This window comes from Zootoca vivipara, chromosome 16 (assembly GCF_963506605.1).
Source record: "Zootoca vivipara chromosome 16, rZooViv1.1, whole genome shotgun sequence".
NCBI lineage: Eukaryota > Metazoa > Chordata > Lepidosauria > Squamata > Lacertidae > Zootoca > Zootoca vivipara.
This window is the reverse complement of record NC_083291.1, coordinates 24,563,550-24,588,690: the sequence shown is the minus strand read 5'-3', so window position 1 is coordinate 24,588,690 and position 25,141 is coordinate 24,563,550. Positions and strand designations below refer to the sequence as shown.

The window sequence follows — 25,141 nt, the reverse complement described above, 5'->3', positions numbered from 1 at the left end:
TCTTCGGCAAAACGGGCATTTGCTTTTGGGTGGGGGGGGAAGCTGTCTGTGTGGAGGGCTGCTCTTTTATTTGGGGAGAAGGTGCCATGCCTGCCTTTCCAAAAAAGAGAGACTTTGCTGCAGCCCCCTCCCCATGATGCGCTCGAAACAACCACCCAGATAAGGGGGTAGGGGGGAAAAAACCCCGCTTGTTTTCGTTTTCCTATTTCCGACTATATAATTTGGTTTCCATTCTGAAGGGGAGCGTGGAGAGTAGCAGGTAAATCGTGGCAGCAGGCCTTACGTGCCACATGGCAAGCGGAGGAGGCTCTCCATCTCCTCCTCTTCTCCTTCCTGCTGCTTGGTGGTTATAAAATTGAGTCTGCAAAAGCCTGCCCGAAGCAGGATGTTAGTTAACAAATGGAAGCCTTTAAAAAAACGGAGAGAGAGAGAGATGATAGTGATGATAATCATCATCTCACAATGAGTGCAGTGGTGCCTGCTAGAAAGCAGATGCTCTGTGGTTTAGATTAGCAGTTGGGAGGAAATGGAGGGAAGTGGGCGCGGTGGCATTTGGGGCCCACCCTGTGCCAGAGCCAAGATGTTATCGCTCAGAGAGGCAGCTTCGAAGACCCAGGAAAGAAGGCTGAAATCTAAAGGATTCCCTATTTTGCTTAAACTGTTTTAAATCCTAGTATAATGCTCTGAAAGGTGTTCCCCCAAATGGCAAGACAGGGACAGTAGGTTTTTTTAAAAAGGGGGGGGGAAATATCAGGGATATGTACCAGAAAAGTGGATCTGTTCCTCGGTAAAATAGGGACAATTCAGACATAAGTACATTTGTTTGTTTGTTTGTTTGTTTAGTATAACTTCCTATACCTGCAGGTCTCAGGGTGGTTCACAAGATAAATATATTTTGATAATGGCTATCAATCACTATAGACAGATAAGTCCCATTTTGAGGGCGTTTGCCTTGAAAGTCACAGGATAAATATTTTAATAGCACCAGTTCAGCTTCAGAATATTGCCATGGCCCCAACATCGTTTAATATTAAATTACTGCATTATTTTTAAGTGTTACGGCAGAGGTGGGGGAACCTCTGGCCTGTGGGCCAGTCTTTATCTGCCAAGAGTTCCAGTTTGGTCCATGAAGCTATTGTTCGAAATTATGCCAAAGTGTCAGTCAGCTGACATCACTCCAATAGGTGGGTGACATCAGCTGATGGGCAGGGGGTTGGGGTTCAATTCTGAATTGGCTGCATATGCCAGTTCCCTGTGGATTTAACACCTATGGATTTAAGTAGCAGGATTTAATGCCTGCTCATCAGCTGATGGTTTAAAGTGGAATGTGTAGCCTGATTGGGCATGCTGCTGAAATCATGGGCACTTTGCTTCTTCCCTACAGTGACCTAGGCCATGGGCTTGCTGAACATTACATTCAAGCCCAAATTCATGGTTTGGTTTTCCAAAATGAACTACCTTTAAACCATAGTTTAGTTTAAGTATTGTTTAAAGAGATGTGTGAACCAAGCTATTATCTTACTCCCTGCAAATGTTCTGCTTGTATGTTTATTGGTTACTAGTGATATTGTTATATTGTTCTATTGAATTAGGCTAACATTATACAGTAATGTATATCACATAGAGGCTGCAGCATTAGGTTAGGTTAACATATGCAAAAAAATAATATTAATCTCCAGTGGGTAGAATAGCTGTATGTAAATATAAATGAAGTTTGCATTCTGCAAGCATAGGCCTATTTTTCTGGCTGCTTTTGCAAGTGTTCCTTTCTCTAAATCCAATTGTTTTTTTCTCTAGTCCTAATTAATGGACCTACCTGCATTGAATTACTTTTTTTAGCTGCAAGGGTGCTATAACCTTGAAATGTTATAGCATCTTAGATTGTTTGTGTTGAAATAAAAGTTGAGGGATGTGCATTTTGCCAGGTGTATTTCCTAACTCCATCCCCTTAGGATGTTTTAGCTATTAGGTCCTTTATCAAAACAATCCCCCACCCTTTAAAAAGTAATGATTAACTTGGAGAAGAATGGGTTTGTTTGTTTGTTTTTTGCTTGTTTGCTTTAATCACAACTAATATGTTTATGCATATCTGGATATGTAATCTTCTCCCCCCCCCCCCGGTGTATGTGGGTGACCCTATTTTGCTACATGGTATCACCCATTTTGGAAGGGAATATATTATGCAGAAAACAAATAAACTACTACGTTAAACAAGGCTGTGGGTCCTTACCAGAAAGCATTCACAAAAAACCTCCATAAATATGTGACTGAGAGATCCAAGATAAGCATAACATTGGTTGGGTAAATGTTTCAGCTTCTGCCTTCATTGGTAACACAAAACTGTTTAATTTCAAAAGGAACACTTGGAGTCAAGGTTCATCAGATGCTCTGGACAGAGGGAATTCTCAGGAAAGCTTACATAAAAAGAGATATATTTGTGCTAGAAATATTTAAAATAGGATTAAAAACACAGAGAGCCCTTTATGTATTATCCTTCAAGTTGAAGCCTTCAGGCATTTCAGTTTTCAGTCTGTGTATCTGGGTGTTGTCTCTTGCTTCAGGTCTGTTAGAAATGACTCTTTGATTGGAAGGGAGTGGATGCTCTGCCAGCCATAGGGGCAGCACATTTCTCTCCTTATGCCCTCAACAAACTCTGAGGAGGACTTTGACACAGTAAAGAGGGCTTAGGGGCAAGGTGACCTTGCCACCCAGTTGCCCTTTGCTTTTAGAAACATCTCAAACAAAAAGGACGGGGAAGGAGGGCGGAGGTGCTGCCTTCTCACTCAGGGCAACAGTAAATAGTCACTGCAGTGATGCCCACCAAGTTTGCTGAGTGCCAAGGAAAAGGAGACACATGCTAAAGGAGCAAGCAGTGCTAAGACCAAGGCTGGCCACAGCTCTTGGTAGCAGTTCAGGGGTGCCAACCAGTGGCACAATTTGTGTGCCCCCCCCAGCCTATGCCCTTGGCAGGGACCAACCTAGCCAACCCCTAGGAATGCCCCTATGTGAAGAATAACTTACTGCAATGGGAGGTAGTAATAAATAAAAGTGGGTTTCTGCTGCTGATCCTGAAAACAGTTCATGAACTGGTTAACTTATTATAATGGTTTAAAAGTATGTACCGTAATTTGTTTCCAGCTCCCACATTGCCACAATAATGACAATGATTTCAGCTCAGAAAAGTATACCTATTTAATTTTCACATTCTGCTTGGTTAACAGGTGTTCAGTTTTGTAGATTCTTTCCTACTGCAGTTCACATTCCTTTGCTGTTTTGGCATTTAAATTGGCATAGCCCTTTGACTGAACAGGTTCCCTTGCTCCTCCTATACTGTATGTTGCATGCTATTTGTTTCAGCTGAAAAAGTTTCAAGCTTCAAAAGATGAGTAATTTATGAGTTAATCATGACTCACTGGCCAGTGTTGAGGAAGGAGAGGCAGAGTAATTCTGATGCAAATATTAGTAAAAGCTAATATTTAATCCTTCACTGGGTGGTGTGCAAAGAGATACAAGGTAACATTTACTTGTTCTAAAGCTAAAAAGATTTTTAAAAATATTTTGAGAGAGTTGTCCAAAGTAATATTTTCTGCAGTAGCCTTTTGTGTTTATAGAAGGTGTTTTACTAGGTATTAAACGAAGAGGAACTTTTCTCTCTCTTTTATGATTCTGAGGGAAAGCAGTACTTTGGCCACCAGTATAAAGTTGTATTGCAGCCCATGACTAATGATAAATTTGTTGTAAACCTGCCAGCAGCTAATTTCCAGAGTTTAAACATATTTTATATGAGAAAAATCATGAATACTTAGATGTGTAACTAGACTGAGCATGTTTGACTTGTTTAAACTTTAAGGAAATGTCTGTTCTAGATTTTTGTAGCATGTCATGTAATTATTCTCAGCTTTTGAGAGGAAAAAATAACTGAATGACATGAGGTCTAGCATGGCCACTTAAAGCTATAAAACTTGGTCAGTTAGTAGCTCTGTGCCTACTAAACCATGCAAATGTGGAGGGGGATAATTGTTTTCCATTTATGCTTGCAATTGGGCAGTAAGAAATCAGAGTTCAGTCCTGTTCTTTTCTTTTGCTTAGGTCTCTCCAATTTAGCCTGCAGCCCTATATACAGTACACATTTACCTTGGAGTAAGTCCCAATCGTGCTTACTTCCAAGGCAAGCTAGATAAAGGTTCTGGGTAAGTCACAATAGCCTCAAAAAATTGCTTCATTTTGGCAAGGCATGTAATACATTTTGTACTATTATCAAGCAAGGGCAGAGCACAATTCATTTTCTACTTCTTGGAAAGTACTTTGTATTTATGGGTGTGTTCAGTGAGACTACAGAAGGAAGTTGGTTGTGTTCTGTATGGTTACCTTTCATAACAAAACAAATGCTAAACACGTATTTTGAAATACGGTAAATTGAAAATGCTTAATGAGACTTTCCTACTTAGGTCATCTGTCTTCCAACTCTGGATTTCTCTCTATATAAGACATGAAAATGAAAACTTTTGTTCTGTTTTGCAAAAAAATCCATCCTTAGAATTCTGTTGGCAGCGTATAGACATGTGTAAAGCAGAGCAGGGCAGTTCAGAACCTACTGGTAGGTCTCTGGGTGGTTTGCAGTAGACCAGCAAAGGTTTCCTGCTACTTATGGTTTAACAAATATGACCCCCCCCCCACTCCCCAAATTAGGCTGTTGAATCACTGGAACTCCCTACTACTAGAGGTGTGTCTAGCACAGGCATCCCCAAACTTGGCCCTCCAGCTGTTTTGGGATTACAACTCCCATCATCCCTGACCACTGGTTCTGTAAGCTAGGGATGATGGGAGTTGTAGTCCCAAAACAGCTGGAGGGCCGAGTTTGGGGATGGCTGGTCTAGCACCTTCATTATATAGTTTTCGTATAATGCTAAAGGTATACCTCTTTACCCTGGCTTTTGACATTTGGGGTGTATGTTTTCAGGACCCACCTTATTTATATAATTTTAAGTTGTTATAAACTGATTTTAATATTTTAATTGTTGTGACCTGACGTGGGACCTTTGGATGGGGGATGGGGTGGGTGATTAGTGACAAAAACAATAGAGGAAGATGAAGATGTTTGTATGAATGGATCTATGTGAGTTTCCATTCTGGTACTGAAAACAAATTTCTGGGCTGAGCATATTCCCAGAGACAACATTTTCCTCAGTTCTGTGTTCTTTCTAAGACATTGTTTTGTATGTGGCTCCAGATGGTGGACCTCAGGATTCTCATGACAAAGTAAACCCACAAGCCTAAAGTTTTCCCGCTTCTGCTATAAAGGAATGGTACAGAGTCTATTATGTAACGGTGACCAATTGCTAAAAAATCTGCCTCACATACGGAACAGCTGCTTCATTTACAGAATGAAGACATTTGTGCCACAGGAATATGTTGTATATAAATAGACACTTCAACATACAGTGGTACCTCTACTTACGAATGGAGCTCTGTCAGCCATCTTGGATGCGGTTTAGATAGGATTTTTTCTACTTACGAATTTTTAGATAGGGTTGCTTCTACTTACGAATTTTTTCTCCCAATGCATTCCTATGGGATTCGACTTACAAACATTAAATTCATATGTAGAGGTACCACTGTAGTTATTTTTTCCTGTATATGCACTATGCAATGCCATTGCTTATGCATGCATGCATTATTAGTTTTTACAGTATCTTGGGCATGTGGCCTTCTAGCTTACAACCTTTGCATAGTGCCCGTCTGGCAATCACAATTGTTTCCCACCCTTGCTCCAAAGAGCTCTTAGCAGCATACATCACCACTCCACCCTATCCCTACTGTCACCCTAACAGCTATTTGACATATGTTAGTTTGAGAATGGGTGACTATCCCAAAATCATCTAGTGGGTTTCATGACCGAATAGTATCTGTCACCTTGTCCAGTACTCTGTTTAATACTCGACTCTTGACTCCTAGTGTAATAATGTGTATGCAATTGTATCTTGCTTCCTACATTTCAGGAACTATATTTCACGAACCTTTCTAAACAGAAACAAAAGCGAGTGATGGAGAAGAATGGGAACAACCGGAAACTTCGGGTTTGTGTTGCTACCTGCAACAGGGCTGATTATTCCAAATTGGCCCCAATCATGTTTGGCATTAAAACAGAGCCACAGTTCTTTGAGCTGGATGTTGTGGTTTTGGGCTCCCATCTGATTGATGACTATGGGTAAGGTATATAATTTTGTTTTTCCTGCTATCTTGGCATGCAGTGCTGATAAATACATCAAATAGGACAATTTCTATGAACTGATTATGTAACAATGGATTTATTGCTCTTTTTGCAAACAATACCAGACACATAGTAGTAAAGCTGAGGAAAACTAATACCAACTTTCATTCTTCCATGTCACCCATAACTGCAGTGCCTTTGTTCTGTAATAAAATGTTACCTTCTTGGAATATGGCACACAATATTTAATCAAGTTGAAAAAGAATGGTAGGCTAAGTCTTAGGGTTGAGAATGCATGGAAAGCCTTTGGGTACGCTTATTTTTCAACTGCTTTTCAGGGAATAAAAGCATAGCAGTGGACATGGCTGGGAAGCAGTTTCTGCCTTTTCCTGGGGTACTTATTGGCACTGAAAAATCTCAGAAATAGTCATTTATTTTGGTTTTTAGAGATAACTGCTCTGAACACCATTTGCAGGAGGACTAGGCCAGTTTGATGATCATAATCCTTAGGCTTTGGATTGTGTTTGAATGTAGTGTTCACAAAACACAACACAGTAATAGGTGTCTTCAAATGATGTGGCAGAAATGACCCTAAAAGGAGAGGTTTTGTTTTGCTGTACAGCAGTCTTAATAAAATGATTTTTTTTTATTGCAAAAGAGTTATTCCAGTTTTCCTGATCCCTGTCCTGAACAACTTATTCTGCTAATATTGTAATTAACACCATGCTAATTCAGAGATGCAGCTTCATCCATATTTTTTTAAAGCATCGTTTTTCAATAGATGGCTAATTAAAGTGAGTAGCTTGCAATTTTTTTTACATAGGTGTTCGGTCCAGACCATGAGCAATATATAAACTGAGAAATGTGTGAGGGCTATGTAGGAAATGCACCATAATTTTAAGGAATAATGCCAGTTATTAAGAAATCACAAGGTCTAACCTTCAAGTCCTTTCTAAGTGATAGGTTTCCATTTTGGCAGGATGCCAGTGGCCACGAAGAAGGTAGTAGTTTTGCTAACCATCCAATTCAAATTGAAGTGTTTGCTTTTTTTAAAAAAAGATAAAAAATAAAGAGTGCTTTGCTGGCTTTCAAATTTTTTGGCTGGAATTAGGGATTAAATTATGGACTGAAACAATTAAGAATTCCAATATAATTGAGGCATGAAAGTAAATCACTTTTAGAGATGGAAGGAAAATATTTTTCCTCCTCATTCTTATGACTCCTGACTTTTGCCCAGTTCTCATTTTGCAGATAGGTTTGTGATTAACACTGATAACGATGCTGGAACATCACAAGTGTTTCATCTTTCCCCTTTCGTTGTGTCTCATCAGCGTTCATTTCCTCTTATTAACAGCAAAATATGGTTTTATTTTGGCACAGTGCAGTTTCATTTTTATATTACTAGTTTTTTAGATAGAGAGATACTTTATTGTCATTGTACATAGTACATGATTTAATCCTATGATTATATCAGAAGTTATGTTAAACACTAGAATGCTGTTCAGCTCCATATTCATAAAGTGGAATTGGAGCAACATTCACTTTCACAAGTGACTAAAGTTGATCATCTGAATCCATTATCATTTGGGATAAACTTTAGGAACCTAGAGTATCCAAACCTCTCAGACATAGATAAACATAGAAATTTTAACAGTTTGTAACTAGTTGCATGGGTTAAAATATGTTATTATTTCCTAATGCTTGTCATACATTGTCAAAGAAACACCATTTTTATGAAGGTATGTAGCATTGCAGTTTTAACACTTTCCCCTCTTCCTCTTCCCAGTAACACTTACCGTATGATTGAACAGGACGACTTTGACATCCACACTAGGTTACACACAATAGTGAGAGGAGAAGATGAGGCAGCCATGGTGGAGTCTGTAGGCCTTGCCTTGGTCAAGCTGCCAGATGTCCTCAATCGTCTGAAGCCTGACATAATGATAGTCCATGGAGACAGGTTTGATGCTTTAGCATTAGCAACATCTGCAGCCTTAATGAACATTCGAATTCTTCATATTGAAGGCGGAGAAGTCAGCGGTACTATAGATGACTCCATCAGACATGCCATAACCAAACTGGCTCATTACCATGTGTGTTGCACAAGAAGTGCAGAGCAGCATTTGATATCTATGTGTGAAGACCACGACCGTATCCTCTTGGCAGGCTGCCCTTCATATGATAAGTTGCTATCTGCCAAAAACAAGGACTACATGAGCATTATCCTCATGTGGTTAGGTAGGTGTGCTGTAAATATAGGCTATCCGACCTGTGACCCTCCAAGCTGAATGCAGGCCAGCAGCTTTATATGGCAGCCTAATAATAGTGGTTGCAGGTACAGAGCAAAGAGGGGGTGTTTTGTACCCCCTAATGGGGCTGCCATCATGGTTAGTGGGCTACATTTGTCTTGGTGTGTCACACATTGTGCAATCTTTCTTTAGGTTATGTGTTGGAGATTGGTGCTGTTCTCTTACCTCTGATTAGATGAGTACGGAAGGCTTATTCAGGAACACACAAGTATACTCATGTGAGGCTGGTTTGTGTACAGTTGGGCTGTGAACATTTGCCCTTTGTGCACCTCTATTTCAGCCTTTTCCCAGTGTTATCCATTAGCTTGGGGTTACAGCTCACAAGGACATCCTTCATACATTTGGTAGGCTGTCCTGCTGCTGACACTGACAATGTGGGATAGTGTTAGGTAGGCAGAGGTAGGGTTATGAGCTCAGTTGCACTCTCCTGTCTCACAGGATTATCCTTACATGTTCCTAAATGCCCAGAGTCAGAGTCCTGTTCATATCTTCATAAGTAGACATTTTAGAGTGAAAATTGGGGTCTGTTAATCTTGGGATGTATGGATAATATTGCGGAACCCTTAGAGAATTTTGCATTAGGAACAATGAATATAAGGCATGTACAATAAACAGTGTAGCAGCATATATTTAATAAACTTCTGATTTGTTGTAACCATCCAGATCAGCTGGTTCAATTCTTTGGGGTTTGACAAGAGAAGTTCTTAAATGTAAATCTTCTCCTGCATTGGGGGTACAAACTGCTTATTAGGTATAAATTGAACCAAGTATTGTATAATATACAGAGACTAGAATCCAATATCTCTGTCTGTCTTTAAAATAAATGAAGACACCTTCCTTTTAAGGCCAAGGATTGTCACAAAGCTGAACAGATAAATGATTGTACTAAAATAATCTGGCACCATACACAATTCAGTCTGGATCAAATCTTCCCAAACCACTAGTAGATAATGCAAGAAATACTCCAGGTAACTACGGTAAAGACTTCAGAACAATTTATTTTTTATTTCACAGTGGAATAAATCTTGAGTAATTTCCCAGAATGAAGTATTGGGGGAGGGGGTTGTTCTTGTTAAACGCAATTAATAATACTACTTTTTTAAAGTTGGGTTTTTGTTTGTTTTTTACTTTGCTTTTACAGGTGAAGATGTAAAACCAAAGGATTATATAATTGCTTTACAGCACCCAGTGACCACAGACATTAAACATTCCATAAAGATGTTTGAATTGACTTTGGATGCCTTAATCTCTTTTAACAAGAGGACATTGGTTTTATTTCCAAATATTGATGCAGGTGAGGGGAAAGAGTTCTTATTCAAGGAATCTAAAGTTAATACTGTAGCCTGTGAAGAGAATGAAAAATATTTGCTTTTGAACACTACCAAATGCAGCCCCTCAGGCCCACCAGCTCCCAAATGGTTGCCTAGAAGGGAATATGGCTCACAGGCTGAAAAAGAAAAGTTCCCCCATTCCTGGTGTACATAGTGATGCTTCAAAAATTCAGTTACTTACCATTAAGTGATCTACTGTTATTTTCATTACAGGAAGCAAAGAAATGGTTCGGGTAATGAGGAAGAAGGGTGTTGAACACCACCCCAATTTTCGAGCAGTAAAGCATGTTCCATTTGACCAGTTCATTCAGCTGGTGGCTCATGCTGGCTGTATGATTGGAAACAGCAGCTGTGGTGTGCGAGAGGTTGGGGCATTTGGTACTCCTGTCATCAATCTTGGGACACGCCAGATAGGAAGAGAAACAGGTATTGTATTCAAATAAGGCTAGCAGTGTTCTTGTAGCATAGGTTTTCATGGACAGGAGTGGTGTGCTTTTTGTCATGCTTTCAGGGAACACACCATGTACACTTTTACACGTTCAGCACTTTAATTCATATACACAGACTGTCATTGCCAAAAGTGTGAAAACAATAGTATAATTATCTTAAGATTGAATAGTTCTAGTCCATAGCTGACGGTGAAGTGTGGGGCGGAGAGGCTAACTTGACTTCCCAACAGTTGAACCACTGTTTATTATTAGAGGGGCAAGGTAGTGGGAAGGTCAGTGCTGTTTGCACTTCACCAACCTCCTCACCCCTTCCCCTCTCCTTCCTGGCTAGGTAAGCACGGCCTCTGCCTCATGTAATCTGCTACTGATTATACTAGCATATCTGCCTGCAATGCGGGTGTAATATCTCTCCAACTGCAATCACATCACTTGTAACTAATTATGCCTGGTGAGGATATGTTGGTAGCGTTCAAAAGCAAGTATTTTTCATTTTAAATTCATTTTCTTCCTAAATATCACTGCTATCACTTTTCCAAAAACAAAATCAAGGTGAAAATGTCCTTCACGTTCGTGATGCTGACACCCAGGACAAAATACTGCAAGCTCTGCACCTCCAGTTTGGGAAACAATATCCTTGGTAAGTACAGTCATTAAAATAGTGAAAATACATTTGTTATGTTGCAGCTTTCCCCTGCTGGTTCAGCAGCAGCAGTGCCACTGGTCAGAAAGTTGGCAGTGTAGCATCACACTGGGCTCTGCCAAGTACAGTTGCACCATAGCTATTACAATACTGGTAGTTACATTTTTGTTAATCCACAATACATATTTTTTGAACTACAGTGGTACCTCGCAAGACGAATGCCCTGCAAGATGAAAAATCTGATGGTGACTCGCAAGACGAATTCGTTTTGCGAAAAATTCATCTTGTGAATCGCGGTTTCCCATAGGAATGCATTGAAATTTAATTAATGCGTTCCTATGGGAAACCCCAATTTGCAAGACAATTTTTTTCGCAGAACGAATTAAATTTGTCTTGCGAGGCACCACTGTATCCCTAATACATATGAAAGTTTGCGTCACTAGTAGGGTTGCCAGACTCAATAGAGGACAGGACTTCTGTGCCTTTAATTGCCCTGCTCTCTTTTGGAAACCTTAAAGAGAAACCAGCAGACCCTTTGCTTGGAAATTAAACAAAGGGTCTGCTGGTTTCTCTTTAAGGTTGCCAGACTCAAAAGAGGGCAGGGCAATTAAAGGCACCGAAGTCCTGTCCTCTGTTGAGTCTGGCAACCCTAGTCACTAGCAGATAAATGTTAAGCATTAATACAGGAAGGGCCTATGGCTGCACGAGCATATAGCTAACAAGTGCTGGTGCCATGCTGGTTTTGTACAGTTGTTACATTTATATTGCAGAAATATGTGTCAAATTCTCATCTACAACTGGCACTGGTAAAGTTTTTCCCCATGAGGTTGGTGAAACACTGTTCAGCCATATTTTCTAGAGGATCTCATCATTATGTAAAATAGAACTGTTTTGTTTCTGTGAATGGATCTGATGCTGACAACATTAATTGAGCCCCTTACACCAGTGTCTTAATGGCAACAAAATGTCTTAAAGTTGGGTGTCCTACATTATAGTAGAACAGGGGTCCCCAAACTACGGTCCCCGGGCCGGATGCGGCCCAATTGGCCTCCCAATCCGGCCCGCGGCGACCCCCGCCGCCCGCTCTTACGGCGCGCGGCGACGATCTTAAAAATCGGCAAAAAATCGCCGAAAATCCTTTGTGCGCATGCGTATGGGCCTCTCCCGACCCAGAAGAGGTCATTTCCGATGCACTTCCGGGTCGGGGGAGGCCCATACGCATGCGCACAAGCGATTTTCGGCGATTTTTTTCCCGCCCGTGTGCGTATGCACACGGGCGCGCACTCCCCCGCCCTCCGGCCCGCTGCGCACGCACTCCCCTGCCCTCCGGCCCACTGCGCGGTAAGTCTGGGGACCCCTGTAGTAGAACCTCGACTTACCACTGCCCCTACTCCCGAACAATTTGACTTGCGACCGCGCAAACCCAGAAGTAAATACCGGGTTTGCTGTGATTCGCGCACGCGCAGAAGCAGCTTTCAGTGTCTGCACATGTGCAAAACGACGCTGCCGCCAAATGCGCACGCGCAGAATGGCGCTTCGACCAGCGACTCTGATCGATTCACGAACGGACCTCTGGAACGGATTCCGTACGTGTGTAGAGGTTCCACTGTATTCCCCTTTCATTTTTGTAATAAGAAGTTTGTAGTGTGATTTTATATTAAAATAAATTGCAATGTAACTAACTCATTTTACTAGATTCTCAGGATTACTGAGATAATGTATATAAAGCACTTTGCACACTCAAAAGCTCTATATACATACGTTCCTATTCAGACTCACAGTTCACTTAGGTTTACTAATCCATCACATGGAACTCTTCGACATAACTGGAGGAATCTTTAACGCTTTTATTTTCTGTGGGTGTATTTCAGTGCTTGATAAAAATGTGTCTGTACTGCACTCTTTCTCTAGCTGATCTTTATATCTTTACCATTTCCCATCACTTTCCTATGCGTCGTTACAATCTGTCTCATATAGTTTGATTTAATGCAGAGCTACTCAGAAGAACATCCCACAGAGTTAAGTTTGGTTTACTTCCAGTTAAGGATGGATAGAATTTTAGCTTCTGATTTTTATGTACAGTGCCAAGGTCATAAGCACAGTAGAAATGGTAAAAATAATATAAGCACATAATTTTGCCAACTAGGCAAAAACCCTGCTGGATTTCTTGAATAAGCAGTTATGCAGGTTGATATATAGATCTATGAAAAATGTCGTTTTAGATATCCTTAATGTAGTTTTCCATTTGAAATAGATGAGATTTAAATGTACTTAACTTTTGACTAAATGTGTTTAACTTCTCAAATTTATGTTTCCTATAAATTTGCAAATTTACTATTTGCAAAGTAATATTTTTGTCTTCTTCCCCCCTACTTGCAATCTAGAAATTGTTTAGGGTATTAAGGTATGTAGTTTTGTAACATGTCACCTACATTAATTGCTGTTATAGTTCAAAGATATATGGAGATGGGAATGCTGTTCCAAGAATCCTAAAGTTTCTTAAGTCTATTGATCTTCAAGAACCCCTTCAGAAGAAATTCTGCTTCCCTTCTGTAAAGGAAAACATCTCTCAAGATATTGACCATATCCTTGAGACCCAGAGTGCTCTGGCAGTGGATCTGGGTGGAACAAACCTCCGAGTAGCAATTGTCAGCATGAAGGTAAATATAAACAATAAGACCAGGCGGGAATTTCCATTGGGGAGGTTGGGGTGGGGTGGGGTGCACAGTGCAAATTTTAAATAGATTAATGGATCATATTTAATAATACATGCAGAGTGTACATGTTTATCTATTTATGTGGTGCTGTTTTTGAGGTTGGTCCAAAGGTTTCAGCTGGTGCAGAACACAGATGGGTTGCTTGTGGGGGCAAACTATCACTAGCATATAACACCTTGCTAGTTAGATTTGTACTGGCTGCCAATCTGCTACTAGGTCACATAGGTTTTGGTACTTCCAGACAAGGGTCTTTATAAAAGCAGGTTATTTGATAGACTGCCTTATCCCTAACATACCACCAAATAGGTAACTGCATTCTGCAGGAGAGTTCCTCCTTCAAGTTCCAAAGGTATCAGAAGCCTGTTCTACAGTAAGATGGAAAATGAATTTTAATGTTCTGCCCCTGTCCTGCAAAACACCATCCCTGCTAAGATATGACATTTTCCAGAAATTATTGAATACATCTTTCTTTAAAAAGCTTCTGTTGTATGTTTTGAAAAGCTCATAATAAGTTAGTTTTGTGCTGTTTTTAACTGCTTTGTTATGTTTTGTGCATCACTTTGGGACATATGTGGAAGGCAATTAATAAATAACAATTTCACGCAAACATAAGGCAGTTCTGAAGGGAGAGTAGCATGTTGGCACTAAATTAGGTGCATAGGAAAAACCCTCTGAAACCCAAAGGCATGAGAATTTCCTATATGATATACAGCCCACTTCAATAAGTTTATATTGATCCATAGTTATAAAACAAAACTTAAAGCTATAGCCGTACATGAATGTCCCAACAATCCAAAAAGGGTTGTACACTTGAATTCAAACAATTCACAGAAGAAGGTTTAAGTCAAAATGCCATTGAACACTCTTGGAGAGTGGTACTGAACCACTTAAAAAACAGGAAGAAAGTCTGTCACATGCAGGTTACATCCTGGTTGATGGTGAAGGCTGCATACAAATAATGCATATCTCCAACAAGATGAACTCCTGTGCTATGCAACTGGAAGGCATTACGTGGGGTGGGTCTCCCATGCTAGTCAGCCCTGCTCTAAATTGATTTAAAAATGTATTCCTGGTGAATAACTTGAAACGTTTTTTAAAAAGCTTGATTTTATTTAATGAAAGGGTTGGGATCCATCTATCTCAGAAGACAGTGAAGGAGTGCATGGGGGGGAATCAAACCATTGGAAGGTTGCAGTGCCTGCTGTGGTTGTAAAGAACAATATGGGAGAGACATGTTTTGTTGTAGCTGGGGCAGATGAAGGTGTCCAGTTGTGCTGCTGCAGATGTACCATGGCATTTCTTTTCTCTGCGCTTCTTGTGATCCTTTCTCCTCTGGTCACTGCGATTTGTGCAAGACCTGTCTGTCTGTTTCCAGCCACTGCAGCCATCTGCAACCTTGCATTACTTATTTAATGTAAGCTCTTATTAAAAGTACAGGTGAAAAGCACAGTTTCAGAAGGGATATTCTCCCCTTCACACTTGCAGAGGAGGGATACTTTTCTAAGATGGCACCTGCTAGTGTGCTTATTTCCCTTAAACGATTGTTTGTATTGCTCCATTGCTCATTTCCTGCTGTAGGGCAGGCATCCCCAAACTTCAGCCCTCCAGATGTTTTGGACTACAATTCCCATCTTCCCCAACCACTAGTCCTGTTAGCTAGGGATAATGGGAGTTGTAGGCCAAAACATCTGGAGGGCCGCAGTTTGGGGATGCCTGCTGTAGAGTGTGTTGACCTCACCATTTTCCTCCCATCTGGAGTGCAAACAGTCTTCGGACCAGCAATTAAGCATAGACTGAGCTTGGGCATATTGCTTGGTAGGAGTAGGATATGCCAATTGAGTACATCCCATCCCTGAATGAAAGCCTAGGGAGGTTGCATGTCCACACACAAACACTTCTGTCTCCTCACCTTACATTTGTATACCATGCATATTCTCTTGCTCTTTGACCCCTATCACATATTTGACAGCCTGTGGAGAAGCCACTTTTAATGTAGTTGTGGTCAATTAGAAAAATATGAGAAGCTTAATGGTATTTCCCTCTCACTTAGGGTGAAATAGTTAAGAAATATACCCAGCTGAATCCAAAAACTTATGAGGACAGAATACAATTGATCCTTAAGATGTGTGTAGAGGCAGCCTCAGAAGCAGTAAATCTGAACTGCAGAATTCTGGGTGTGGGTAAGTTTTTAACAAACATTTTATCTTTTTTACTTCACTAAAGGAGAACATAAATCAAAGTGCTATACATTTCAAAGATAATTACTATATTTATTGACTTAGAACATTTTGTTGAACAGAGTCCCCTGGGTGGGTCACACAATACTGGATCTGCCGTACAATTTAAACTGACTACAGAAAAATTATAAACTGCAAAATGCATTACTATGTTATATTAATGCTTATATATAGTTCTGTAATTCTGCACCTTGTGCTTTTCATAACAAGTTGCTAAATTCTGCAAAAGTATTTTGCATTTGCACATACAGATTTGATCATATTCTTTTCCTTTGAGACTAAAGGAAAAAAGGCACTGATTGCAGTACTAAAGTTTGAGGTGACATGGAAGACACAGCCCTAATCAGCCTTTAAGTCCTTTGCGGCCTCTTGGATTCCTTATACTTTTATATGAATGAGATGTGTGATAGACAAGGAACAATGAAGGACAAGTCAAAATCTGAAGCCAGCTAGTCTGTTGATGCATCATCTTTAAAGTTTGAAGAAAACGAGTGACAGTTCTTAGCTTGCTTAGGGGGGAATTACTGATGACTGCCTATTTTTATTTGAAAATCTGGGGAAAAAATGACTGATTGGAGAGAAGGTATTTCTGAATGGCAAGATTTTTTTCTTTTGTATATTAAAAGCACCATATTTATATGCTCTCCTTTCTGGTTCTTTGTGGCTCAGGTATTTCTACAGGTGGACGAGTAAATCCCCGAGAAGGCGTTGTTCTTCATTCCACAAAACTTATTCAGGAGTGGAATACTGTTGATCTGCGGACTCCGATATCGGATGTGCTTCACTTGCCAGTGTGGGTAGACAATGACGGTAACTGTGCAGCTCTGGCAGAGAGAAAATTTGGGCAAGGAAAAGGAGTGGAAAACTTTGTAACCCTCATCACTGGTACAGGTATTTATCTATGTGCTCCGGCCAAAATCCAACATAGAGCTAAACCACTGAAATCCTGCATTTTAAACACACTTAAATATTGTGTTGGATCATAATCACTGACTCAAAGCAGGTTTTTTTAATGAATTATGTGCCAGTGGTTGCAGTTTGAACCTGACTGTTCGCTATGACATTTAATTCCCTTAACCTATAGGAAACAAATGTGGTCATTTTGGGTAGTAGCAGCTCAAATAGAAAGCTTCTCATTGATTATGACACTCATAGAAGAGCATGTATGAGACGAGCCAAACTTGCTAATTCTCAGATACAAGTTCAAGAAGCAATTGCTGCGAAATGGAGAGGAGGCCCCTTACACAAGCATCCCATATGCACCATTTAGTGCTATTCATTGAGGTCCTCTGACCCTTTGGATAGACTTTCCTGGAATACAAGGAGGAGGAGATGGAAATGCCCCTTCCATACTTCCTTCTGCTCACAGTTATATCCAAGCCTAATGTTATTTAACCACTCTGGTATGTGTTAACCAAGATTGATATATATAATTGAAAAATAAATAAATAGGTGTGGAAAATATATCAAAATGGAATGGAGATTTACAAATTCTAGTAGAAGATGATGCCTGGCATTTATTTTCTAGAATTCTGTTGTTTTCTATCTCATGAATTAGAAAGAAAAAGTTTTGAAGTGGCAACACAAATGTGTTTTCATGTCTTCTAGGTATTGGCGGCGGAATCATTCATCAGAATGAATTGATCCATGGAAGTTCTTTTTGTGCTGCTGAGCTTGGGCACATTGTAGTCTCTTTAGATGGACCCGAGTGCCTCTGTGGGAGCCATGGATGTATTGAAGCGTATGCTTCTGGAATAGCCTTGCAGAGAGAAGCTAAGAAGTTGCACGATGGTAGGTGGAACCTATTCCTCTTTTTTTTTTTTTAACCACATTATTTGCATATTGCAAGCAATCTAAAAGAAAAAAGTTCATATACAATGTGGTATCTCTACAGAATAGTTTCATATCATCTGAGCTACAACAAAGGCCTTGCACTTACTTGCTCACATCAGAATCTGTATTTCATTCGCTTCTTATGGCTGGTGAAATGTAACAAACCACTAGCCTGTTTATGGTAGTGCTTGAATTGTAATGCCTTGTTCTCTACCCTTTTCTCTCCCCCCCTTTTTTTTGTTCAAGCAGAGGATTTATTGTTAACTGGGGGGATGTCTGTAATGAAGGAAGAGGCAGTAACTGCTGCACATCTCATTCAGGCAGCCAAACTAGGAAATACAAAAGCTGACCATATTGTCAAAACAGGTAAGAATGCAAACATGGGGCAGAAATCTTTGTTAGAATCCTGGCTAGGGATAAAGATGTGATGTGGTGAGACTGAGGAATATTTGCTGTCTGACAAACTGGTTCTGTTTGCAGGCAACACATGGACGTTTTGCAGATAGCTGTCTGACATAACCTGAATTGAATGAAGGCCCTTGTCACTTCAGCTGTGTCCTGTTCTTCTCTTCCTTGCTGGATGTTCTAAGCATCAGTCCAGCCCACAATTTAAGAAACTATTTATGCTCCTAAACAGAATAATACCTATCAGGGATTGTTACTTTCTGGGACATTATGGCATTTCTATTCCTGTGCTAGATTGGAGTGCAATATTATTTTGTGAATCTTGTGTTAGCTGTCTTGAGATCTTTTCTGGGATGTAAGCCTTCAAAATAAATTAGTACACATTAAATAAATGAAATTCGTCACGATACCAGAACCTTTTTAAAATTAGTTTTAATGGCTCTTGATATTGAGCTGCCCTAAAATAAAAGCAGGCAGTAGCTTTATTTTTCACTTTTGAAAGTGGTGTATGAGAGACATGGTGTTGCACACTCACCTCCACTATTACCTCTAATAAACATGTTTCATTGTGTGTTAAGAACCACCAAAATCTGTTTGTATATGACAGTGAAGCAAAAGAACTGTAGATATATAGACCAAGGGCAAGACAACTTCTGTGGAAGCATTTTTCAACTTTAAAAAGTTGCCTCTTGACCATTGCCATATTCATACTTCTGTTTCCTCTTTTCACAGCAGGGAGAGCTCTGGGCCTTGGAATTGTGAACATCCTGCACACTATTAACCCCTCCCTTGTGATACTTTCTGGCATCCTTGCAAGCCATTATATCAACACTGTCAAAGATGTGATTCATCAGCAGGCCTTGTTCTCTGTGCAGAATGTCAAGGTGGTTGTCTCAGAGCTGTCAGATCCTGCCTTGCTTGGAGCTGCTAGTATGGTTCTGGACTATACAACACGCAGGATATACTAGGCAAAACATTGGAAACACATTACTGCAGTTTATAGCAGCTCTCTGAAAAGAGAAGTTTCTTACTGAAGTCAACTTTCTTTTTTTAAGTAGGCTAGTAGGGTCTTCAAATCTATATCTTACTTTTTTAATGTGCTGTTTCATTGGGTGCTGGAAGAACACAGGATCCTGGGAAGATTGCTCACAGGGAGACTTTCTCACAGATCTTTATGAAACTAAATAATTCCTGGGGATGTCTGAATGCCAGACATCTAAAAATAAAAATGAGACACCTTAATTCCCTCACTACTTCCTACTCATGGATTTTCCAGCTACATGAGCCAAGACGTAGTCATCTCAGTCACCAGAAACTGGAATAGTCATTAAAGAAAGAAAGAAACCTTCCATATGAATGTGTACAACTGTTCCTGCCTCTGCAGAGGCTAAATGAGCAGCTTTAATCTTTATGAGACTACAACAATCCAGCAGTATGCAGTGATCATCCATGTATTTATTTGTTAAATTAATATTGAAAAACCTAGTTTGGAAGAAGAGCCCAATGATGTATGATGCACTTACAAGTACAGCTTCCAAGAGCCTAGAGCCCTAGACAATATGCTTGGATGAAGAAGAAAGTGATATCTTTGTCACATCCGCCTGTAGTCGCGTTTTATCCTCTAATGTGGAGGTTAAAGACACTTCCTGGTCTTTTGTTGCAGCTTCACGTTTAGAGGAATGTGCAGTTAACCTGAGTAGTCTTTTGTGTTACATGCTTTCTTATCCATGCTGGTGGCTAGACAATTGGTTGGAGAAAGGAATCTTGTCTGATGTGTGTGCGTGTATCATTCAACACTTGCTTTGTCTTCATTGTCTGGATAAATTCCACACTTAAACTGACCTTCAAATATGTCACAGCAGCCCAAGCTCTAATGTATTTACGTGCCTATTTTCTATAGGTAGATTTTTGTTAGGCTACCTTACAATGCTCCCAACAATAGCCTCAGCTATATGTTGCCCCTTGAGGCTGAAAGTCTAAGCAGGCTTACTCAGAAGCAAGAACTGGTTCTTTATACAGCACTACAGGCATGGCAATGTTTGACTGATGTTTGTATTAACCCTGCTTGAAGACATTAATTGGAGACTGGCTGCAGACACATCAATGGCTGTGTTCCTTGGGGTGTTTGAAGATGCAGTTCTCTCCGTCATAGCAAATTACTAATGCGTCCCCAACAAAGTATGAACCAGCTGTGGGTGCTGATTTGGTTTGATCCAAAATGTACTGCACGGTCAGGCTACTGGTCTTTTTCTTAACTGTTTGAAAGTCCTTATTTTGAAAATGGTGATCTGTTGCTAAATACAGCCCTCTGTGCTTCTTTGTCTGGCCCTTGCAGCTCTCTTTGGGCCACACCCTTCACTAGCCCTGCTTTTCATGCCAAGTAGTTTTTGCTGGCTGGGATGTGTCTATAAACTCTGATACCGTGTTTCTCCTAAAATAAGACACGTCTTATATTTATTTTTCTGGCAAAAAAAACACACCACGGCTTATTTTCAGGGGATGTCTTATTATTTTTTTATTTTTTATTTTTTTATTAAGCTCTGTCGGGGCTCGGCACAGCGCGCCGCTGGCTTTGCCGGCTCCCGCTCTGTCGGGGCTTGGCAGGGCGCGCGCGCTACTGCTTTTGCCGGCTCCCGCTCAGTTCAGTCGGCAGGGCTTGGCAGTTCTGGGGTCGGCAGGGCGCGCGTGCCGCTGGCTTTGCCGGCTCCCGCTCTGTCGGGGCTTGGCAGGGCGCGCGCGCTACTGCTTTTGCCGGCTGCCGCTCAGTTCAGTCGGCAGGGCTCGGCAGTTCTGGGGTCGGCAGGGCGCGCGCGCGCCGCTGGCTTTGCCGGCTCCCGCTCTGTCGGGGCTTGGCAGGGCGCGCGCGCTACTGCTTTTGCCAGCTCAGGGGTTGGCAGGATGCACACGCCGCTGGCTTTGCCGGCTCCCACTCTGTCGGGGCTTGGCAGGGCGCACGCGCTACTGCTTTTGCCGGCTGCCGCTCAGTTCAGTTGGCAGGGCTCAGCAGTTCAGGGCTCGGCAGGGCGCGTGCGCTGCTGCCCTGGCCGGTTCCCGCTGGGTCAGGGCTTGGCGCGGCGCGAGCTGCGGATCGCGCAGGGTCCTGCTGGGTCGAGGCTCTGCGCGGCGCGTGCTGCAGCTTCTCCCGGCTCCCGGTCCGTCTGCGCTCCATGTGGTGCACGTTGCGCATCCGCTTCCTGACAGGAAAGGCATCTCCCTTTTCCTGTTCCTTACGGAAGCGCCATCCGGACCTGCTCCAGCACGGTAGGGTACCGGTACCCCAACACGTCTTATTTGGGGGGGGGATGTCTTATATTTTTTTGCCTTTAAAAAATCGTGCCATGTCTTATTTTTTAGGCCCGTCTTATTTTGGGAGAAACACGGTAATGCCTCTACCCTGCCTGGAAGGAGAATAGAGAGGGGTGGGTATAGAAATTGGCCTACTGCGCAAAGGTAAATTTTACTTTCATTGCTCTGCCCACTTTGGGTTCTGCCCTCAGCCCGTCTCACCATCCAGGCAATCAGGAGGCATTGCCAAGGTTTAGAGTAATGGTGGTGAAAAGTGTGGTGTGGGGCCCAGAAAGCAGTCCTCAGATGTTCCCCTGCATTGGGCTGTGTCCATTTTGTAACTCAAAGTGTATTTAATTAGGATCAAGTGAAGGGCTCTCCTTGACCTAATTAATCCCCCCAAAAACATTTTTAGATTTAAAATGGTCACAATCCTTAAAACACTATACAGTGGTGCCTTAAAGACAAATTTAATTTCGTAGGACTCAATTCGTCCTACGAAAAATTAGTCTTGCGAGTCGCGGTTTCCTATAGGAATGCATTGAAACTTAATGCGTTCCTATGGGCTCCGGGGGACTGAGGGTGGCATGGGACAGGGCTTCGGAGAAGGCGCAGCCCCGTCCCATGCCGGCTGTGTGTGAGGTGGCGTGGGGAGAAGCGCTTCTCCCCGCCGCCGCCTCCCGCCTGTCTTCCCCGGCATGGGTCGGGGCTTCGGAGAAGGTCTCCAAAGTTGCGTACGATGCCGGCTGTGCGCGGCAGGGGGGGGGAGAGACACTTCTCCCTCCTGCCTGTCTTCCCTGGCATGGGATGGGGCTTCGGAGAAGGTCTCCGAAGCCCCGTCCGATCGCAGCGGTGCGGTGGCTGCCCCTGCCTGTCTTCCCCTTGGCTCGAGGAAAACAGGCGGGGGCAGCCACTGCACCGCCGCACTTCGGCTCCATCCCCCCTGGCAAAGGAAGATCAGCTGACATGCTGATCTTCCTTTGGCGCCTTCCTGCTCTACATTCTATGGCCGTGTATCGCAAGACGAAGCAGCGATCATAGAAAACCTCGTCTTGCGAATGCCTCGCGCAACACAAAACTCTTTCGTCTTGCGAGTTTTTCGTTGTGCGAGGCATTTGTCTTGCGAGGTACCACTGTAGCTTCCTGGATTGGTGGGGGAGAGAATTGGATTGTGGGGCAAGTGCATATGCCTCAGCTCTCATTCTTTGAGCCTCAGACAGTTTATTCTAAAAGGTAGTGTGTGTATACTTATTTAAAGAGTAATAGTTACCTCTCATTCAGGTTCATACAAGCTGCTAGTACATAATTGATCATACCAACTTCGTTGTCCTTCAAATGATGCTGTTGCCCTATATTCCGTGCCTTCTGGAGGGCAGTAAGCATGTTCATTCCACTGGCTTTTTTTAATTGTACAAACTGATATTTTTTTCTGCGTATCTCCAAACTTGCCAAATATACAGAAACTGCTACCTTGTATGTGGTTAGCCACCGTGGGCTACCTCATATGTTTTGCGGCATGGGACCACAAAGTCCAGTATTGGATGGAACAAGTAGGAGCTCAAAATGTAGCCCTGACTTGCTTTCAAATTATTAAGTACAGGAACACTGAAGTTTGATACTGGGAAGAGTGGTAGTGATGACCATGTAATATGTAAATGGATTGCTGTGTTGTCAGTTTACCTCTGATTTGTCTTCTGTACACACTGGTGTGACTTGCAGAATTATCTTGACTTGACTGATTTGGTACTCACCAGCAGAAGTAGTTGGCTCATACTGCAATTTTCTGTGCATGGCGGTATGCTTCACTGTCACACTTTAGCCAGCAAGCAAAGAAAGAAAGAAAGAAAGTTTTGCAGAGGGGGGGGGGGTAGAACAAAAATACTACTGTATGTACCCATCTTCATTGAGGTGTGAATCCTGTAACACTGGCTGCAGCAAAGGTATATACTAGCTCAGGTTTCTGGTTTTTTTTTAATATATAAAAAAACAATTGTCACTCCAGTTAATAGAACTGTGGTTGTTGAATGTGGGCTATGTATATGATCACTGTTGGGCCTGCAGAGGCACACACATCTCAGATGAAATGTCAAATCATCATCAGGTCACACTTTATGTGTGGAGGAAGGGAATGCCTATATTGAAAGACCCCCCAGAGCCAGTAATTGCTTATGCTCTGCTCTTGCTGGATAAGGATAAATTGGAGCACTCCCTTAGACAATCTTAGAAAAATATCAAATATATGACACATACAAGGCCTGAATTACAGTGGAGTAGCAAAGACAAATGCACTCACCAACAGAGGGCAATACGGCACTTTTGTATTGTTTTAATTGCTGCTCCTATAAGAATTCCTGCTCTTGTACAAATGGTACTCCTATTTATATTCAAATACCTTCAGTAGCTTCCTATTTAACACTGCTCTGAATTCTTATCACCCTCAAATCACACAGAAACTTGAGAATCAGTTTCCCTAAATGCTGCCCAGTTTGATGGTGGATAATATGAATTTTTTGGGGGGGGGGGGTTCCTTTCTCAAATCAAAATTAGTGTGAGCATGTTAGCAATGGCTTGTTGTCCACTTTTAACTATTTCAGTGTCAGTGTTAGAAATTAGCCAGGCCCCTCCAGCTTTCTTAATCATGCAAGCAGAAGAGCTTATTTACTGCCTTTCTATCCCACCTTTTTCTCTAAGGTTTACCTTGCCTGGGCTGGTTCACTCCAGTGGAGATCCCTCCATGAGCCGGAGCGCACGCACATGAGCATGTACAGCCGCAATTTCTGGCATCTGCACAGAAAATCTGTGCAGACAGCATGCGGGGACTTGCCGAGTGGGCAGCTCGGTTTGAGGGTGGCTCGTGGGCCGGTTAAACGACCCCCATGGGCCTTAGGTTGCCTATCCCTGCTCTAAGGAGTACATGGTTCACCCCATCCTCAGTTAATCCCTGCAATGACCCTGTGAGGTAAGTGAAGAGGCTGTGACTTGCCCAAGGTCACTCAGTGAGCTTCAGGGTTCAACTCCCCACTCAGTCATGATCTCCCAGGTCCAGTACTCTAACCACTACACCACACTGGCTTCCTAGAATACTGCTATGGGGCAGCTACTTAAATTAAGTGCGTAAATATGGAGAAAGGAAAATGTCAGAGAAGGATCTGAAATCTTGAAGCTTGAATTTGTTTTCTACTGGATTGTTTTATTTGGTGCTTTAATGTTTTTTAAAATATAAAGTGTTATAGAAATGAAATTAAGAATAAGGTAATAATCCCCACTGTTGTGGGGGTGGGGATAACACCTAGACTTACTGTTGTGGTGACTGTAACAGCCACATAATTATTTTCTTTCCACAAACTAGTGAAGGCGTACCACATTGAGTAGGCTTTTGGATGAGGGGAAACTCTGATGGAATGAATTTATGAGCTGCTTGAAACTGCTGCTTTTATTAACTATATCGAGATAATTATTTTTGAATTGTGTTTGGGGGCTGTAATTATAAACTACCCTAAGGCCTTCTGGCAAAGGGCAGTAGATCTCTTAATAAGCTTAATACCAACCATGTTGCTTTTAGAGGTGAATCATGTCCCTTCCTGTTAAAAAATTACATTTGTTGTTTGACTCCTTATGAAGTAATCACCTTTGATGCAGTGACATGCATCTTTCTCTGGTATAACCATTTATGCACAAGTGATGAGTGCAAAACATTAAATCAGTAGAGAACTACTGTATCGGA

The 25,141-nt window shown here is 41.8% G+C and overlaps 1 protein-coding gene across 6 annotated transcripts in view; it reads left to right on the top strand.

Moving 5' to 3' along the window:
- Positions 1-20,546, top strand: part of GNE (glucosamine (UDP-N-acetyl)-2-epimerase/N-acetylmannosamine kinase) — a 31,222-nt gene extending 10,676 nt beyond the window's left edge. For 3 of the 6 annotated variants that reach the window (XM_060269049.1, XM_060269051.1, XM_060269053.1), the window contains exons 2-12: positions 6,000-6,208; positions 7,998-8,449; positions 9,662-9,814; positions 10,065-10,277; positions 10,850-10,937; positions 13,390-13,600; positions 15,708-15,837; positions 16,564-16,785; positions 17,503-17,685; positions 17,974-18,093; positions 18,865-20,546. In XM_060269049.1, coding sequence (XP_060125032.1) covers positions 6,000-6,208; positions 7,998-8,449; positions 9,662-9,814; positions 10,065-10,277; positions 10,850-10,937; positions 13,390-13,600; positions 15,708-15,837; positions 16,564-16,785; positions 17,503-17,685; positions 17,974-18,093; positions 18,865-19,100 — 2,217 coding nt within the window. In that variant the 3' untranslated portion in view covers positions 19,101-20,546. Of the gene's footprint in view, positions 1-15; positions 4,191-5,999; positions 6,209-7,997; positions 8,450-9,661; positions 9,815-10,064; positions 10,278-10,849; positions 10,938-13,389; positions 13,601-15,707; positions 15,838-16,563; positions 16,786-17,502; positions 17,686-17,973; positions 18,094-18,864 lie in introns of those variants that run through there. The other 3 variants (XM_060269052.1, XM_060269050.1, XM_035140890.2) reach the window with 3 other exon arrangements.
- Positions 20,547-25,141: the final 4,595 nt, after the last annotated feature.